We start from the raw sequence: 15105 nt of genomic DNA, 5'->3' as shown, positions 1-15105 counted from the left end.
TACCTTATGATCATTTTGATGTCTGTGAGTTTTGTTGTGATAATCCCTGGTGCATTTCTGACATACAAATGCCTAAAATAAAAGACTGACCACATGGAACTTTACAAAAGGATGACTAAATGTGTCTTTCAAGGTTAATATTTATCTTATGCTTAAAAGAAAATCACTGCATGGATTTAAAAATCTAAACAGCACCCCTTTTGCATAGGTCTAGCCCTGTTGTGAACAATTCCTTGGACAATATTCTAAATTTCAGTAGTTAAATATGTATACTTTCGGTTAAATTCAATGAATTTAACTGAAATTGAATACTTCAATAATTGAATAATTTAATTGACAAATTGAATAATTTGTCTCCCCCACAGGCAAATATTTCAGTTTTCCATTGATACATAACAAATCTTCTCCACCACTGTTGTTGTTTTTTTTTTTTTTCAGTAGGTTCAAAACAAATGGTGTGAACCATTTTAAAATGGTTTATTGAGCCCCTGTACCCTCTCTTGCCTTTCTGGTATTGTAATAATTTAAAACAATGATGAATTATTATTTCTTATTATTCTGTGTGTGGCTGGGCTGTGGGTACCTCATCAGCTCCAGTTGGTATGGTTAGCAGTTGGACTGGGACTAGAATGTCAGTGCCTTTGTTCTTATGCCTAGGGCTTCAGCTAAATGCCTGGAACAATTGGTGGCTGGCTAAGGTGCTCCCTCTCTTTCCATGTGGGATTTCTAGCAGGGCAGATAGACTTTTCTATATAGTGTCTGAATTCCAAAAGGATGAAAACTGAAACTGTCAGGCTTCTTTAGTCCTAGCCTTGGAACTTGCCCTGTCACTTCTTTTGGCCTTCCCCTGGTCAAAGCAAGTTCAGGTAATTCCAGAATTCAAATTCAAGTTCAAGTGCAGCCCAGAATTAAGAGAACAGGAAATAGATTCCACTTCCTGATGGGTAGAGTAGCAAACATGTACAGCATTGGGAGGAATTGTAAATGTTCTTTTTGTAAACAATCTACTATGGGAAAGAACTGAAGATCATACTTGACATTTTATGATGATAACGACTAAAACATGTTTATTGCCTCCAAATTCATTTTTCATGACATAACTCAAAAATATAGATACATGGAGTTTAATGTTATATGCCTATCATCAGCTAATAATAGCTCCTAAAATAGGTCTATCTACTAAGTCTTGGTATTGTGAATGTTACCTTATTTAGAAAAAGAGTCTTGACAGACATAATCCTTTGATGAAGAGATTATTCTGATATATCCAGATGGGCCCTATATCACCATGTCCATATATGAAAGAGTCAAAGGAATATCAGATACACACAGATGAGGAGGAGGGACTGGAGTTAGAGATGGGAGGGATGTGGCTCTAAGTGAAGACCTGCTGGCAGCCTCCAGAAACTAGAAAAGGCAAGGAACAGATTGTCTCCTAGTTCCTCTTGAGGGAGAGACCTGACCACACCTTGATTCTGGTTTATTAAAAATTATTTTGGATCTCTGGTTTCCAGAGCCTTGAAAAAATTCATTTGTGCAATGTGAAACCACTAAATTTAAAGTTATTTGTTACAGAATTCTTAGGAAATGAATACAATGTCTAAACCTGAGGTATTCTCATTATATTAACAAAATTTTAAGAATTTAAAAGAATTTCTTGTCTATTTTTAAATGTTTAAAGGACTTCCTGAAATACTTTGTTAAGGGACGCCTGGGTGGCTCAGTGGTTGAGTGTCTGCCTTCCGCCCAGGGCGTGATCCTGGAGACCCTTGATCGAGTCCTGCGTCCGGCTCCCAGCCTGGAGCCTGCTTCTCCCTCTGCCTGTGTCTCTGCCTCTCTCTCTCTCTCTGTCTCTCATGAGTAAATATATAAAGTCTTAAAAAAAAAAATACTTTAAGATTTTGAATCTCTTAGTTCAGTCTCTTGGTTCATAGAAGTCAATGAAAGATACATCTCACTTTATGGATATTACTTTATAATTATAATTTTGAAATAATTGCAAGTTCATAGGAAGGTACAAAGGGAAGTCCTGTGCACTCTTCACCTAGACCTAGCCTCTGTCATTTTACAATCTTATATAGACATACAGTACAATATCAAAACCAGCATATTGATATTGGTGTAATCCAGAGTTTTTCAGATTATGCAGTTATTTTCTCTGCCTATGTGTGTATATGGGTATAGTTCTTTGTAGTTTTATCAAATGTGTAGTTTCATGTAATCCTTAACCATAATGAACATACTAAACTGTACCATCTCACGAGATTCCCTTGTCCATTATAGCACACTCACCTGCCCTTCCCTACCCTAACTCCTAGCAACCACTGTTCTGTGGTTCATCTATATCATTGTGTTATTTCACAAATGTTCTATAAATGGAATTATGCAATATGCATCCCTGTGACTTTTTTCCCCATGTGGCATCATTTCCTTGAGGTTCGTCCAAGTTATTGCAAGTATCAATAATTCTTTTCTTTTTAATTGCTGATATTACATGATATGGAGGAAATATAACTTGTTTTACCATTCACCCCCTGAAAGACATTCAGTTTCAGGCTATTTTAAGTAAAGTTGGTATGAACATTTATGTATAAGTTCCTGCTTGAAAATAAGTTTTTATTTTTCTGGGATTTATGTCTAAGAGTGCAAATTGGTGGTCAGTGTAATAACTCTGTTATTAGTGCTAAAAGGAACTACCAGCTGTATTTTTAGAGTGGCTGTACTATTTTATATTTCTACCAGAAATATATGATTGATCTAGTTTTTTTTCATCCTCACCAACTTTTGTTGTCTTTACTTTTTAAGACTTGTTTTTAAAAACATGTTAGCCATCCTCATAGGCGTGTTATAGTCTACCTAAAATATATAAAGTGTAAATTGTGACATTATATTGTCATTTGTAAAAAAAAAATTCTCTCCTTTTGATTGACTCTGTGAATTTTATTATTTTTTTCTCAGTGCAAACATTTTATGTGAAGGGGATATAATTTGCAAAAGAAATGTTTAAGTTGAATTTTATATTGTTGAAGTTTTAGATGTGTCATTTTTTTCTTGAGTCTTGCTATATGGTTTAACATTTTGTTTTTATTCAGACAGCCTTTATTTTTTTACCCTGTATGTTAGAATTAGAAAAATATGTTTCATTTGAATCTACTATAAAGTTCAGATTCACTGTTCATGATTGGTTCATATTTGAAGAAAATTTTATTCAGTAAAATTTATAATTGTCCAAGTCAGGGAGATAATTTGCTGTACTTCTAGTTCTTTATTATAGAATATTAAACTTTTGGCATGTACCAATAATTAGCCAACGCAAGCATGTCTATTTGAATCCCTTCTCATCTCTAAGATGCAAGTGCCTGTCTGTTATTTTAGGTCTTTGCATATTTTCACTGGAAATGTTAATTAGAATTTAAAACAGTTTCAAAAGAAGTTGTAACAGTAGTTTAAGAACTAAGAAGTCTTGAAAGATAGAATAAGAATTGCACAATATTTTAATTACATAGTGAAAATATTAGCAAGATTAATTAAGACAAAGCAGAGAAAACACCTATTGTCAATATCAGGAATAAAAAATGTGATATAACTACAAATCCTACAACTATTAAAAAAAACTACGGAATATTATGAACTGCTTTCTACAAACAAAATTTGACAATTTAAGTGAAATGTGTTTGAAAAACACAACTTACTAAAACTAATATAAGAAAAAAGGAAATTCAGTAGCTATATATCAATGACACAAAGTGCATTTTTTAATAAATTGTATTTTTAATTAAACATATTCTCTGAAAGAAAACTCCAGGCCCAGATGGCTTCATTGGTGAGTGCTGCCAAACATTTAAGGAAGAAGTAAAACTAATTCTACATGTATTTTCTCAGAAAATAAATGAGAGACCATTTTAAAATTCCATATATGAGTCCACCAAAACCGGAGAAGCAAAATACAAGAAAAAATTATATATCCACGTTCCTATGAATAATGTTGAAAAAATCCTTATCAAGATATTAGCAAATTGGTTCCAGTAATATATTAAAAAGGTAATAGATCTCGATCAGTGGCATTTATTTCTTAATGAAAGATTAGTCTAAAATTCAAAATCAATTGATGTTATATTGTGTATCAGTAGATTAAGAAGTTATATGATTGGCGCACCTGGGTGACTCAGTTGGTTAAGCATCTGCCTTTGGCTCAGATCATGATCCTGGAATCCTGGGATTGAGTCCCAGGATTCAGCCCAGGTCATCAGCATCATCTGTGTTCCCTGCTCAGCGGGAGGTCTGCTTCTCCCTTTCCCTATGCTCCTCCCTGCTCATGCTCACTAGCTTTCTCTCGCTCTTTTACTCCCTCTCTCAAATAGATAAAACCTCTAAAAAAAAAAAAGAGATGTTATATGATTATCTCAATAAAGGTAGAAAATTATGTGCCAAATTCAACAATTAATCAGAATTAAAAAAAAAAAAAAGACCCTCTCTGAACTAGGAATAAAAAGAAACTTCCCTAAACTGACAAAAGACAACTATGAAAGAAATCCATAGCTAATATTGTACTTAGTAAAATAGTGTGTTCCCATTAGCATCAGGGCATTGATGAAGGTGTCTCTCTTAATGCTCCTATTCAAAATTTTAGTGGATGCCCAAGCCAGTAGGTAAGTCAAGAAAAAGAAATGAAAGGTAAACAATTAGAGAGAGCTTAAACTTTATTTACCTTTGACGTACTGTGTATATAAAAATCCTAAAACACCATAAGCTCAAATTATCAATGTTACACAATAGGAAGCTTGTGTTAAAAAATCAACTTTTTTTTTTCCAGAGAGAAGTTAAAGAGATATAAGTAAATGAAGAGATATACCAAGTTCATAGATTAGAAAGCTCAAATTGTTAAGATGTCAATGCTCCCCAAATGGATATATAGAATCAATACAATCCTAGTTAAAATTCTAGCAGGCTCTTTCTTTGGGGTAGAAATTAACAAGCTAACTTCAAAACTTATCTGAAAAGGCAAGGAAACAATCTCAAAAAAGAAAAAACATTAAAAAGGTTAGGGTTGAGAAGCACTGAGTTAGAAATTTATTATGTTGATTTAAAAATGTTTTGAATCTAGTTTTAAGTTCTTCAAAATAGATTTTTTTCTGAAAACTTGCATATGAATACAATTAAAGCAATACAAAAATGGGAGAATGAGAAAAATGTAAATATAAGTCCAAATTAAGTAATGTAATGTTCCCAACATTTTAAGTGTATGTTAAATCCTTTTATAGTAAATGAATGGAAAGATACCAATTGTTTTACATTGATTGGAGCCATGTTATTTAGGATTCTTTGTTTGCAAGCTGCAGAAATTGATGCCTGGCTAAGAGGCAAAAATAAAATAAATATTGGCAAGGTTCGGGCTCAAAGGAACAATGGGGTGCTTGGCAATGAGATGGAAAAGGGCAAGAATGAAAACAGTTCTTAAAGCTAGGAACCAGAATCCATGACTACGGTGGTAGTAGTTAGAGCCTGGGCATAATACCTTTGGAATTGAGTGAGATGCCAACCTTTTGATCTCTTTGTTCCCGTCCTCAGGATTCAGAATCCAGGGAGGGGAGTGCTAACTGGACAAGTGTAGAAGATTATTTGCAAAGAAGGTGGCAGTAGTTTTCTTTTCTCTCTACTCATATGTTTTAGAATTTGATTTTGTTGCTCCTTCCATCAAAAGGTAGAGGTTAGCCCCTCTAATCAACCTGGACTTAGCTGTGTGACTTGCTTTGGGCCGTGAAACATGAGCAGATGCTACACAGAGGCTTCACTGGCACTTGCATGTTGGGCTTCTTTTGGCTAGAGTTAGAGCTCTGAGCTTATACTGTGAACAAGTTGAAGCTAGCATTTTGGAGAGATTACATTTGGAAGAATCAAAGTGCTCTGGCTGGGCAGCCCGGGTGGCTCAGCAGTTTAGCGCTGCCTTCAGCCCAGGGCATGATCCTGGGGCCCTGGGATCGAGTCCCATATCGGGCTCCCTGCATGGAGCCTGCTTCTCCCTCTGCCTGTGTCTCTGCCTCTCTCTCTGTTTCTCTCATGAATAAATAAATAAAATAAAAAAAGAAAGAAAGAAAAGCTCTACTTATAAAAAACAAAAAACAACAACAAAAAAGTGCTCTGGCTGATAGGCTGCCTCCTGCCAGAATGTGAGTGAGACCATCCTAGACCATCCTTCCCCACTTGAGTTGATAGATGACTATAGTGGAGACGTGACCTGAGTCAAGACCAGCAAAACAACTGATTGTGTAAGCCTAGTTCAAATTGCAAACACACAGAATCATAAGCAAATAAGACATTTGTTTGCTAAGCCACTAAATTTTGAGGTAACTTATTATACAGCAACAAAAAAATGGCATTAGGAAAAAAAAAGTGATGTTAAAATGATTTGAACGTATGGCATTGGCTCTAGACTTACATTATCCTTAATAATTTGCAATAAGCCAGTTATAACAGAATACAGCTATAAGAGGGACGATAATCATAATAACAAAAGAAGACATATATTGAGTTCTTTCAATGTGTTGCATTTATCCAAGCACTTTATTATTAGATAACAAAGTAACTTAGCCAAGGTCATAAAACCATAAGTGATAGAGCTAGGATTTGAACTCCGTCTGTTTCTAGAAACTAAATATAAGTGTTTGGCATCAATATATGTCTCCTCACAGCAAGAAATGTTAATTTCTACAAGATATCAATAAAAATAAACAAGAAGGATTATATGAAAATATGAAGAGATTGGGGTCATTATCTTTTTTTTTTTGACTATGTATTTTATAGTTAGTATCCTAAATTGCTTCCTGATATGAAATATGAGGATATTCTCATGCTTTTATTTCTTTCTAATCTTCTCCTGTTCCAATTCCTGATTTTATTTTCTGAATTTTAATTTATATTTTTCATCTAGACATAATTCATATAGATTTTATTTTTTATTTTATTTTTTTTAAATTTTATTTATTTATGATAGTCACACACAGAGAGAGAGAGAGAGGCAGAGACACAGGCAGAGGGAGAAGCAGGCTCCATGCACCGGGAGCCCGATGTGGGATTCGATCCCGGGTCTCCAGGATCGCGCCCTGGGCCAAAGACAGGCGCTAAACCACTGCGCCACCCAGGGATCCCAAATTTTAAAGCTTATTTTCTGTTTAAATTAGTGTTCACTTCTATCCATTAACATGGCTTCTCTGTTAATGAGGTCTTTACCTTTTTTCTCTCTTACTTGGCCAAATTTCATGATCATGTAACCTGTTTCTCTCCCTCCCCAAGAGGGATCATCAGATCTCTTACAGACAAGAATATTTGCCTGTGGCTTTTATAATTGGAATACAAAATACTTGAGTATAAAAATCGGAGACTGAGTATTTTTTTCCTCTTAAATTTTTTTTAGCAGTTATGAAACATACTGAGAAGTCTTTTTATTCCCCCTTTCTACTTCTGCTTGAAATCCCTAGGAATCTTTATCCCAGTATTTTTTTTTAATTTTTATTTATTTATGATAGTCACACAGAGAGAGAGAGAGGCAGAGACATAGGCAGAGGGAGAAGCAGGCTCCATGCACCGGCCGGGAGCCCGACGTGGGATTCAATTCTGGGTCTCCAGGATCGCGCCCTGGGCCAAAGGCAGGCGCTAAACCACTGCGCCACCCAGGGATCCCTATCCCAGTATTTTTTAGGGTTGACACCTCTGTATTACTACTATTTGAAAATATGAATCTGAGCAAAACTTCTGTTAATTTATCTTTCAGTATTTTGTGTTTATATTAATTCTGTTTTCTTGCCTTCCTTTCAGAGGCTGCATAAAGCCAAAAGGAAAGATATAAATTGAGTTTCTGAATGAATTTGTAAAAAACAATTTTTTTAAGTTTGTTGGATCACCTTTATCTGGTCTCTGTTTCCATTAGCTTTTCTCTGAATTACTTTAAGATATTTGACTCTTTTCATTCTTTTTGAGAAGCTTCCGTAAGTCTGTTCTCTAAGTCTATGGATGTACTGTGGCAGCCTTTATTTGTTTCTAATGTACCTTTTATCCCTATACTGAATTTCCCATCTCTTATCTGTATTCAGTATTCATCTATTTAACTTTTTTCTTCCCAATCATTTTTTTATATCTTTTCTTTGAGTTTTTAAAATTTCTTTTAATATTTATTTATCTATTTTAAAAAATTTATTTATCCATTCATAAGAGACACAGAGAGAGAGGCAGAGACATAGGCAAAGGGAGAAGCAGGCTCCATGCAGGGAGCCCGATGAGGGACTTGATCCCAGGACCCTGGGGATCACGCCCTGAGCCTAAGGCAGATGCTCAACCATTGAGCCACCCAGGTGTCTGATTTTTTTTTTTTTTTCAAAAGGAACTTCGTTTTATCTTTATTTTGTTGAATCTCTGAGTTTTCTTAAGTAATATACTTGAAGCTCTAGAGCACTCTGTTTCCTGATATATATTTTCTACATTTGTTTCTTCCCCTGTCAACTACTCCCACTCCATCTCCCTGGTTCTATATAAAACCCTATCATTCTTGGTAATTACTTATTTTTAAATGGGTAGAGTTCTATCTTGTCATACTATTTGATAAAGAAATTAGTGCCATACAAATGGAGTCTATATCAAGTGGTCTGAAGAACTCCACATTTTCAATTCAAATTTATTTTCTGAAACAGTGGTTGTCAAATTTTTTCAATACAGTCAGTAAATATTTTAAACTTTGCAGTCTGTACAAATTGACTCTGCTGTTGCACAAAATTAGCTATAGAAAAATATGTAAATGCGTGGGTGTGGCTATGTTCCAATATAAATTTATTTATAAAATCACACAATGGGTTGTAGTTGACCCATGGGTAATATTTTGTTGACCTCGATCTTGAATATCTGTTGCTCAGGGGTAGATGGGAGGCCTTTACCAGGTAATGATGTAGACTGCCAATGAAACTCCTAAGTGCAGTCAAAGTGCAGTAGATGATAGCTTCTTTCTATTGCATGAATGGCTGGTGCTAACTTGGCAGAGGCTGTGCAGTTACTTGAAACTGATTATCCTACTGCCCATGACCTGCAGATTGCTGACACTTTATGACCTTCCACCTCACCTCCTTCCTGGACATTCCCGCTTCATTTCTTTTCCCAGATGTAGCAATGATCAATATACTTTTTGGCAATAGTCAGCCTCACTTTTCATTCTCTTTTTAACCTATATTTATGGTCTACTTTTATGAACTAAGTTCTTCAAGTAAGCTTTTGGCGTGATAAAACATGTTATCTCTTAGAAAAGTTGGGTCTTAAAGATGTGAAAATAATTTGGCTTCCAATTGTTGTCTTATATACAATGGATTTTACATCCATTGAAATGCATTCAGAAACTCAGTTTATATCTTTACTCTTGGCTTTATGAAGCCTCTGAAAGGAAAGTCTCTGACTCAATAAATCTAGGGCCTTAGGATAAAAAAATCAAAAACCCAAAAAACAACCAAATGTGTAATAGTGCAGAATACTTATAGTTATCATACAATATTAATGTGTCCTACTTTTTGGAGCTCATTCATTGGACAGATAAGTTTAAACCTTGAGAATGCGAGATGAGTAAGATAAAATCATTTTCTAAGCAAAGTTTATGGCCTAGTGAAGAAGAGAGCATGAAATAAATGCAACAACTTTAGCTTCCTTTTAAAATATGTTTAATTTTATAAACGTTGCCCAGGATTATTGTATTATATAATCTGTATATATAGATATGTTTTATATATTAAATATATTGCAGGCATTTATATTATATCATTGTATTTCAATTTTGTTTACACTTGACATTGATTTTTTTTCATGGAAGATATGAACTTTGGGTTGTTTGATAGAAAATTTTATTTTATTTTTTTAAGATTTGTTGACTTATTTCAGAAAGAGAGCACAGGGGGAAAGGGACAGAGGGAATCTTAAGCAGACTCTATGTGGAGTATGGAGCCCCATGTGGGGCTAGATCTCACTACCCTGAGATTAGGACCTGAGCCAAAACCCAGAGTTTAACTGACTGTGCCATCCAGGGGCCCCAGTCTGATAGAAACTTTTAAATGTAAACTTTGCCAAAGGATAGCATATGTACATTTGTATAATTATTCATTAAATGTGTAAAAAAATATTCAGCAGTGTCCAAAATTGTTTTTTTCATTTTGATATTTTGTGTATTTTTTTTCTGCAAAGACTAGATATTTATAGAAGAAATACTACAATTTGTGAGACAATGAATTTGCGGGAGGCTCATGAGTGAACCCTGTCTTTTAAATTTTTTCTTCTGAAATTGTGGATGTCTTCACCTTAATATTCTAAACTTTGATGTATTCCTTATCTTTCTATTTATATGGAAAAAGCAAAAAGAATAGCTAACAAACCTTACTTTATTGAGAAAACTAAGGTTAAGAATTATTCTATTACTATAAGTTATACAACTAATAAATGAAAGAACTAGAAGTCTCAAGTTTGTTAGATTAGAGCCAATGCTTTTATCTATGTATCAGTTAAATTACTGTGCTAATAACTTATCTTTAGATAATTCAACAAGTGTAGATCTCTACATAATTCATGTCTCACAAATCATAGTTTCCTATATGTCAGATTGTTTTCTTCCAGCAAAAAATATGTGGAAAATTAGCTTATTTCAGTTTTTCAATGGTTCTATTTATTTATTTACTCCCCTAATATTTACTGATCTCTCAGAGAAAAGAAAGCAAATTAAACAGACATGATCCACAACCTCTTGAAACTATTTCCACATCAAAAACTTGGTGATGTCTTTACAATAGTCACTATAAAAAGTTGCTCATTTATTCTAGAGATGTGTCTATTATTTAAATATTTTCTTTTTTTAAATACATTTATTTTTTATTGGTGTTCAATTTACCAACATACAGAATAACACCCAGAGCTCATCCCGTCAAGTGCCCCCCTCAGTGCCCGTCACCCATTCCCCCCACCCTATTTAAATATTTTCAATGGTAGTTTTTCAGAATTTCCTTCACAGTCTAACTCTTAATCCTCACTAAATCCAAAATGAGGGTTTGCTGTTATTTTAATTTGGAAAGAACTAAACACCTCCAAACCTAAAGGCAACAAATAAGTTACATGGTCAAGTTAATGAGTTCCTGTTTTTCTTTTTCATTGAGTCACCAAGCACCCTGTCTTGTTCATTAAGATTATGAATTAAATTATGATGGCCTAATTATCTGACTTTGAATGTAAATCTAACACAGTTCTATCAAAGAATTCCATTTTTTTCTAGAAATAAATGACAAAATTCTTGGTAGATTATTTCCAAAGCCTCCCAACCCAGCTTTGAAGAGAAACATTCATATGTTCAATCACTTTGTATTTTTATTTTTTTAAAGATTTCTTTATTTATTCATGAGAGAGAGGGAGAGAGAGAGGCAGAGATACAGGCAGAGGGAGAAGCAGGCTTCATGCAGGGAGCCCGACGCGGGACTTGATTCTGGGACCCCAGGATCATGCCCTGGGCGGAAGGCAGAGGCTCAACTGCTGAGCCACCCTGGCTGCCCAATCACTTTTTAAAATTGACAATGTCATTGGTTTATAAATACACCCTATACACTTACTTGGTTTGTATTTGAACAGAGAAAAGGATATGAGATATAATGTAAAAAGAAATAAAGGGAAAAATGTCAAGTGGTGGCAGTGTGTTTTTTGGGTCATTTGAGAGAATGTTTACACAAATAATAATAGTTGCCACCTCTTGCATCTGTTTATGCTATTCCTTACATTTGGTGTGGCCTCACTCCATCCCTGCCCAACTATAATGCCACTTTTGTACAACATTCCTGATGTCTCCTATCTTAATGGTGTTGGGTAATATAAATTATATAATGTAGTGTAATTATTTGGGAGGCGCCTTTCTCCCTGTTAGACAAAAGCTCCTTTAAAGTAGATATCATATGATTCATTACTGTTTATATCTCTGTATTTTATCCATATTACAATTAATATCAAGTGAGTGAATGATAAATATGTGTACAGAAGAGATTGTGTATAAGACACTTACAGGATGGCATGTAATTGTAATTCTGTAAGGAATAAAATAAGGGACGTGCATTAGTCAGAGAGGTAAAAAAGAAGAATTAAGAGAGAGAGTCACAAAATTTTAATTACTAACAAATAGCATAGTTTTGCATTGGAGTATACCTGGGATCAAATTAGATTTTGCAAGAAGGAAGAAGTTAGTTAAAAGAAAGTGTGTCTGAAGCACATGTGTACTTTACAATTTTTCCACTTCTGGTAATTATTAAGCTCTGAAGGGACAAGGGCAATCAGATGTCTTATACTTTACAGAAAGAGTTATCATAAAAATTATTAATAAAGAGTCTTCAGTATTTTAAATATTTTCCCCCATTAATATTATTGTTTTTCAACTTAAAATTTTACAGGTATCCATTGGATATTGGACATACAGATCCAGGATTCATTAAGACTCTGTCACCTTGAACCAAGGATTTATATGATACCTTCCTCCATCTTTTATTCATATCAATTAACATATTTCAAAAAAGAATTAGCAAATTTACCTTAAGGATATTTTTAAAAAATAATAGTAGTAATACCCACACTTTCCAATGCCGAAGAATAGCAAGGTGGTAAAAAGAGAATTAGATGATGAAGTTATTGAGTCTGTCAAAGACCTTCTTTCCAATGAAGACTCAGCTGATGATGCTTTTAAGAAGAGTGAACTGATTGTTGATGTTCAGGAAGAGAAAGATATCGATGTTGAAGAAGAATCCGAAGTCGAAGATGAAAGACCAGCTTGGAATAGCAAGCTACAATACCTCTTGGCCCAAATTGGATATTCTGTAGGTTTAGGAAATGTGTGGCGATTCCCATACCTATGTCAGAAGAATGGAGGTGGTAAGTTTTGGGGTTTTTTTATTTTTTTATTTTTTGTTTTTGTTGTTGTTGTTAAGTGACACATTGCTGAGTAAATTGCAACTGCCTGTCTCAAGTAGCCCATATTGTTGCTGCAGTCTCATTATTTCAGAAACTATGAATTCCATTGTAAAGCCAGAGAGACTCCTTTGTTGCAAGTGAGCGCAACTCTGTTTTCAGATTAGGTTTCCATAGGAGCTAATGGCTTATTACGAATACTCAAAGATTACTTAAGGATAGTACATTCTCAAATTTTTTCTGTGGGTGCTATTAAACATCACTAAATTCCTGACCTTTCTAACGTTAGAGGCATCCCTTATGCCTGTCAGTTACTCTTCGGAGAAAAACCTAAAGTTTCTCATATAAGACAGTACTGGTGAAAGAAGTCAGAAAGAATGTTCTCTCCACAATTTATTAATTCTGAATTTTGAATTATTTCACTTTTCAAAAGAAAATTACATATAATTTACAATAATTATGGTGTTCAAATGCTGCCCAGAATTTTGTAGATCCCAGTAGAAGGGATTTAATCATATAATTAATGTAATACCAGACATTCTTCATCCTTAGATATTATATATATTTGGTTTCTAATGCTACAGTATTTGGGGGGCAAAGTTTAGTTTCAAAGAAAACTTTAAGGAAATTAGCATCCTTAATATAATTTCATTTTTCTTTTTAAGATTTTATTTATTTATCTGAGGGAGGGTGGAGGGAGAGGGAGAGAGAGCATGAGCAGGGGATTGGGGCAGAAGGAGAGATCCAAGCAGTGTCCCCACTGAGCAGGGAGCTTGACAAAGTAGGACTCCATCCCAGGACCCTGGGATCATGACGCTTAACCACCTGAGCCACCAAGACACCTCCGTCCTTAATTTTAAACAAATATATCTCCATCAACATAATATTCTACCTTTTTGTATTTGTGTACATACTCAATAAGGGTTGTTTAACAAAAATTATCTTACAGATCAATTTAAAAAGTATAAACAAAGGAATGTATTGTTCATGTTGGGATGCAAGTTCTTTTTTTTTTTTTAAGATTTTATTTATTTATTCATGAGAGACACCAAGAGAGGGAGAGAGGCAGAGACACAGGCAGAGGAAGAAGCAGGCTCCATGCAGGGAGCTTGACATGGGACTTGATCCCAGGTCTCCAGGATCATGCCCTGGGCTGAAGGCAGGCGCTAAACCACTGAGCCACCAGGGCTGCCCTGCAAGTGCTATAGTACATCAAAGACAGGTAATGTTAACTAACATTTGAGTTGAAACTTTATTACATGGCGACTATTAAAATAAATGTGGTTAAAAACCAAATATTATATTAGCTGCATATCAGCGCACAAAGGGTAGAAAGAATGTTTTGGGATTTGATTCCAGTTTGTGATAGTTTTGTTGATTGGATGAAAATATGGTATTTATACTTGATGTACAAATCAAATGAAATAATAAAATCATATGTGAAATTTCTTTTTTCGATTATAAGATAAAAAGCTAAGGTGTCCTGATAACAAGATATATTTAAGATCTTGCTTAGTTAATTCAGCTAGGCACATAACGACTGGTGTAGAAATAGTTGTCCGTTGGACAAATCTGTCTGAGAGGTAATTATCAATGTAGCAAGTCCATGATACACTGCAGAGCACGCCACTGAAACTGTAAGCTCCTTAGCTAGTCATTAACACCACATATGCATTATTTGTCAAATAAGTTATACTTATTTGACTTGACTAGTTATACTACCTGCTTTTTGTTTTTCATGAGCCATCCCATTTGCCAAGACTAGCAGAAGATGAATTCTGATCTTTAAGCCTTTCATCTTGTGAACCTCACTCACCACACTGTTGAGAAAGAAGGCTGTCTTGGCTAAAGTCATGTTGCTTTCCATTTAATACCATTTTCGTTTTGGCAGAGAACTCAAAGGATTTCATATTTAGAAATTAGTATAAGAAATAGTGAAAGGGATTATAGGGGAAAGGAGGGAAAATGAATGGGAAATATTAGAGAGGGTGACAAAACACGATAGACTCCTAACTCTGGGTAAAGCACAAAGGGTAGTGGAAGGGGAGGCGGGCAGGGGGATGGGGTAACTGGGTGACCGACAGTGAGGGGGGCACTTGATGGGACGAGCACTGGATGCTATACTATATGTTGGCAAATCTAACTCCAATTAAATAA

General features: G+C 34.8%; 1 protein-coding gene across 4 annotated transcripts in view; it reads left to right on the top strand.

Annotated features, from left to right (window-relative positions):
- SLC6A15 (solute carrier family 6 member 15) overlaps window positions 1-15105 on the top strand; it is a 43309-nt gene that overhangs the window by 6830 nt on the left and 21374 nt on the right. For all 4 annotated transcript variants that reach the window (XM_072724509.1, XM_072724512.1, XM_072724510.1 and 1 more), the window contains one exon: window positions 12438-12912. In XM_072724509.1, coding sequence (XP_072580610.1) covers window positions 12624-12912 — 289 coding nt within the window. In that variant the 5' untranslated portion in view covers window positions 12438-12623. The remainder of the gene's footprint in view (window positions 1-12437; window positions 12913-15105) is intronic.

This window comes from Vulpes vulpes, chromosome 10 (genome assembly GCF_048418805.1).
Source record: "Vulpes vulpes isolate BD-2025 chromosome 10, VulVul3, whole genome shotgun sequence".
NCBI lineage: Eukaryota > Metazoa > Chordata > Mammalia > Carnivora > Canidae > Vulpes > Vulpes vulpes.
The sequence above is the reverse complement of the archived record's forward strand: the minus strand, read 5'-3'. Positions and strand labels throughout refer to the sequence as shown.